Source organism: Phoenix dactylifera, chromosome 1 (genome assembly GCF_051530095.1).
Source record: "Phoenix dactylifera cultivar Ajwa chromosome 1, Ajwa_hap1_PhDact_Kaust_v1.1, whole genome shotgun sequence".
In the NCBI taxonomy this organism is placed as follows: domain Eukaryota; kingdom Viridiplantae; phylum Streptophyta; class Magnoliopsida; order Arecales; family Arecaceae; genus Phoenix; species Phoenix dactylifera.
Genome location: NC_143190.1, coordinates 6771306 through 6776353, shown reverse-complemented (window position 1 = coordinate 6776353; position 5048 = coordinate 6771306). Strand labels below are relative to the sequence as shown.

Here is a 5048-nt window from a genome sequence, read left to right as displayed (position 1 = left end):
TCAGTAAGCAACCAACTCAGCTCCAAAGGTTGGTTTAGTAAATATATTGTGTAAGAAATTGCTGAAAGCTATCAGTCATGAACATGCATGCAATTGCTTTTCGTTCATAGCTCATTTATTTTATATATTATGTCCAATATATACAAGACTAAAACTCCAGAGACTGTACAGAAGTATTGAGATCAGAAAGCAATTCTTAGATGCCAAACCTCCCCTCGGGAAACCTAAGTCCAGCCAATGTCAGCTGTATTCCACAAAATCCTGGATCAGATGCACAAATGGTGTTTATGTGCTAATATTTCTTTTTACAACAGATTCAATCTGAAAAGCATATTGCGGGAGAACAATTAAGATAGCACACAAATATGACAAACAATGAGAGCTTACACGTATATGGTCAGCTGATCATGGTTGGATGCCCAGTCTGTAACATCCTCTTGAGCACATCCGTGTGCCACCCAAAGGGAGAATCCGATGAACTGGGCAGCATTATGGGAAAAATTAATCAATGAAATATGTAGAGAAGTTTTTAAGAAGAGAAATTAGGTACAACATGATGTCAAGCAAAAACATCTAATACGGAAGTCATATTTTTGCTGCTACAATAAAAATATGAGATAAAGATGAACACATACCTCAGAATTGTGATTTCATATGGAAATGATATACCCTCTTGATTTGGTATTGGAGGTAAGTGATCCTTCTTCTCATTGACAAATCTTATTATCTGAAACAAGACTTCACGGAGTGATGACTCCAGTGCAGCACGTCGTGAGGTCCTCTCTTCCAAAGCTCCTCCTAAAATCAAAGGACAGCAAGCATCTCCATAATAAAAATTGGCAGCTATCTTACAAAATGAATAGATGGGACATGTAAAAAAAAGAAGCAAAGATGCCATTAATGATATTAGTAAATCAAACAAAGAGGCTCTACCTCCAAGATCTGTGGTTGCTTTATTGTGATGAGACTTGCCCTGTGCTTTGGGATTAATCACATGCAAATTAATATACCACTGCTCCCAATATAGGCGCTCAACTTTGTTGCTGAACCATGTAGCCTGCTTGTTCTTGATCTCGTAGAAAGATAGACATATCTGCACAATCATTGTTATAGGTAAGATTGAAGGAAACTAGGGAAGGCATCCATAGAATCCAGATATACTGTATCTTCACAGATAATGAAAACAACATGCACGCATAACTCAAAAGGAGACAGACAACTTCACTTAGCTGTAGAACAGTTTACTTGTTTATAACATTTTGGCAACCTTAGTTGAAAACTGCAGGATGTTAAACACTTTTTATGTATAACTAAAATTCAAGATTGTACTTAAACGAGTAAAAGGGCATGATTTACGTATAAATTGCTCCAACAGTCATATAGCTGGTACAATATTTTACAGAATTCTCAATAGGCACCAAGCATAGTTGCTAGCAGTCAAAATAATAGATAGACGTCATTCAAATGAATGACATCTTAGGTCAATGTCTCACAGTAATGATCTCTTCATATTAAATGATAATAAGGGAGTGAAAGACACAGCTAACAATAAAACAAAAAAGCCTGTTATTATATGCCAATCGCTCAATTCACTGACTTTGGATAGACTCAGATTGCTAGAAAATAGCTTTCCTAAGATATGCATTGTTACTTAGAGATAGAAATCAAATTTAATTTAAAAAAACACAAACCTGGCTCTTCCTGTTTGGATGTTTCTCCACTTTATTCATGAACTCACCAATCTTTTCCTCAATTTTCCTTTCTACTTCAGCATCTCCACATTGTACCTGTACAAAAGTATTCTAAGTTTACGCAGGTTTGGTTTCAACAAACATCAAGTACAATGAAACATGTAACTGTGTAAATAAGGAACAGTGGAAATTCAACATGCTAGAATTCTTAGAAGCATAGACAAGAGAACACAGGAATCTTCACAAGCCACAAAGTTAAGTTTAATTAGCTGATTCATAAAATGTTCACCCAAAATCCCAGATACCAGAGATTTTTTATATGTACCAGAAGGATGCTTTTTTTTAGTAGACTAGGCAATAGACATTGCACTCATCCTTGTCGTCACTCTATTCGACAGTATGGTGCACCATAACACATGCCTTTCTCTTGGTAAGTATAAGAATTGAAAACTCAGTGGCAAATGTAAAGCAATAGAATTGGTAAAACATGCATCAAAGAGTGATTGCAATTTTAGCTCAAAAGTGAGTACAGAAGAAACTTTATTTCCAACAAAAAGTTTCATTTCAGCCAACATATCTTATCTTTTTAAGCCATCTTTGGATGCGGGAAGATATTATCAGCCTGATCAGACCGTTCAGGCAACATTGCTGTTTTAAAGATACATAAGAAGTGGGGCAGTTAAAAGAGATCAGGCAGCCACAGCAAAATCAATCCCTGAAAAATAGGGATAAGTTAAATCATCCTGGCAAAAGGATTCAGGTATCCTATTTTTGAGCAATATGGTGCGTAAATCCCACCAATATTTCATTAAGATGAAACGAGAGAACACAGCCAATATAGCCTGAGAAGGTTGGTCGGAGAAGCCTATAAAGAAAGGAAAAAATTAGGGGACCATGCAGCCCAATACAAGCTGGACAACAATCCAGAAATCCCAGAATAGAAACATAAGCCCGTATACAATCCCTAAGAAATGCAAAAACAAAGAAATTAAAGGAAAGTATTTAGTTATCCCTAAAGGCATGGATTAGTTCTGTTTCCAGCTTCCACAAACTCATCTAGAGACCTCAATTCCAATGTGTTTTTACATAAGCTTTCTTTGCGGGAAGATCTTATCGGTCCAGAATCCTAACAGGGCCTTAAGTAACAGTCTGATACTTCAAATTGCATGCAGGTATTGAACCACTTTCTGAACAAAACTTGTTGAAGCAAGCTGTTTCATTTAAGAACTGGTATTTTTCAATTAAAATAGTCAAACATGCAGAAGTTTCACTAGAATGACAAAATCATTAGGTATGGCATAAAAAGGCAGAGGATGAAAATTAAAGTTTCCATGCTGCAAACTTGAAAGTTCTTTCTTAATTTTAATCTACCATAACAAAATAAGTGCACATGAGATGGAGCCCAAACTATAGAAGTATAGTTGAATCATGAGACTTTCAGACCAAGAATCATGCAAAAATTTCAACATACCTTTTTGTGTGTGCGGGCATGCATGTAAATCTTCACAACAACTGCTGTTTCACATTATCATCATGAGGGACAATAATATTACACATGCTTATGACGCCATTTTCTTGTATGATTTAAGATCAAGAATTGACAATTTTATCTGCCAAGATATTATGACAACTAAAAAGTATTCAAATGCATTAACAAAAGTACAAAAATGCTCTATTATATGCTCCATTGGGAGGAAGCATTGGAAATATTCTAATTTCAGCATCTGAAATTAGTCAAACACCCTGAATAGGGGGGAGGGGAGAAGAGCTAGAATATTTGCTATTTTGTCCAAATGCCAAGTTCTTTTTCTTAATCATGTGTTTCTTTAAGTGATAAAAGTGACTAAAGTGCAGCTCAAGAATCTATAGAAGAAAATATTAGATGGAAGAAATAATTTTGCAAATCAGACAATTATTTTAAAGACTGCAAGCTGTAATACTTGCCCAGAGAACCTCACAAGAGAATTTGAATGTGCAAACATGATGAAATACCATTAACCTTCAACAAATTCATAGTAATAGATGCATCAGAATGACAATCAGTTACATGCAACTCTAAAAATTCCATTCAGTGTGAGCAGCTATTGAAGGTTTAACCACTACTTACATAAGTGATTTCAAAAAGTTCGCAGTCGATATCTTTTGGCCGGATGAGACCTAATGCCCTGTGAAATATAATAGTGTGCAGAATACCTGCAGACAGCTTCACACATTTAATCAGAAAGAAATGTAATGCGCTTGGGAAAATCTAGTGAAAAATGGGAACTAAGAAACACAGCAATTAGGAAAGATGAAAGGCACTACTAATGTGTAAGTCAAGCATTCTATAGCACAATTAGAGGCAGCTTTGAGGAACTGAATGAAACCAAAAAAAAAAAAGAGAACCTGTGAGGCACTAATGTTGTATTGAAAATTCTCTGTCCGTTTTTCATTCTTTTGCGTCAAGTAAAACTATAACGATCAACAAAGATATAAAAGAAAAGTAGGTACATATGGTTATCAACAGTTGAAAGTAGTTCACTTACAGCGCAAGACTTCTCGGATCTCAAAGTACTCCACCTCCTACATCCAAAAATTTTACAACTGGTCGGCAAAGTACAAAAATTGTAACAAAAATTATACTTGCAACGCAATGAATGGTCACGCTAAAAAGTAAGCAGAATCATTTCTTTCCTCCAAAACACGACACAGACCGATAAAGCTAGAAACAGAGATATTTCACCAGCGATTTATGCAAATAGCAAGACAGAAACACCATTAAAAAAAAGAGAGAGAATTTACAATTCTTATTAGAGGCAACTTAATTAAGAGTTCCAATGGAAACGGCATAAGCAAAATCAAATCTTGGTTATAAATATAGCGTAGATCGAACCAAGAGCAGAATCTCACCAGTTCTTTAAGCTCGCACACTTCGCAATTCATGGCGTCTCCCTCAAGCTTTCGCTCTGGACCAGACGACCTTGGAATCACAAAAAGAGACCACCAAATCCAAGACTTTGGATCAATAAAAAAGTTTAAACGAGAAAAATACCAAAACGCACGTTAGATCCAGAGAGGGAAAGACAAAGTCGGGATCCCACGATCGAAAGAAGACGAATCTCTCGATTCGAAAGTGGGCAGCAAGTCGGGGGAGAAGGATGGTTGAGGGTTTTCTCCGCGGCGACGCACGCAGAAATCTAGGGCCTGGGGAAAACTTTGGAACCCTAGCTCATCGATCGCATAAAAGCCAGAGAATATGAATAGTTGGGGAAATCGAACGGGATATGGAATGGAGCGCGACGTGTTAACGATGAAGTCGCCCTACTGCGGGCACTTGCAGCAAAGGGAAAGGAAGAGTTGCGTTGCCGCAAAAAGAGT

The 5048-nt window shown here is 36.7% G+C and overlaps 1 protein-coding gene across 4 annotated transcripts; it reads right to left on the bottom strand.

Annotated features, from left to right (window-relative positions):
- On the bottom strand, nt 1-5048 carry LOC103709156 (autophagy-related protein 101). 4 transcript variants are annotated; one of them, XM_008794382.4, is made up of 9 exons: nt 4723-5048; nt 4581-4636; nt 4217-4253; nt 3799-3884; nt 1692-1787; nt 934-1093; nt 636-798; nt 388-479; nt 1-261 (listed from the first exon to the last, which is right to left on the bottom strand). In XM_008794382.4, exons 2-8 carry the CDS (start codon nt 4611-4613, stop codon nt 398-400), a joined length of 657 nt encoding a protein of 218 aa, XP_008792604.1. In that variant the 5' UTR covers nt 4614-4636; nt 4723-5048; the 3' UTR covers nt 1-261; nt 388-397. The 4 variants fall into 4 exon arrangements, with proteins under 4 accessions (XP_008792604.1, XP_008792602.1, XP_008792603.1 ...); XM_008794380.4 differs by having other exon boundaries at nt 4581-4650; nt 4772-5041; XM_008794381.4 differs by having other exon boundaries at nt 4733-4875.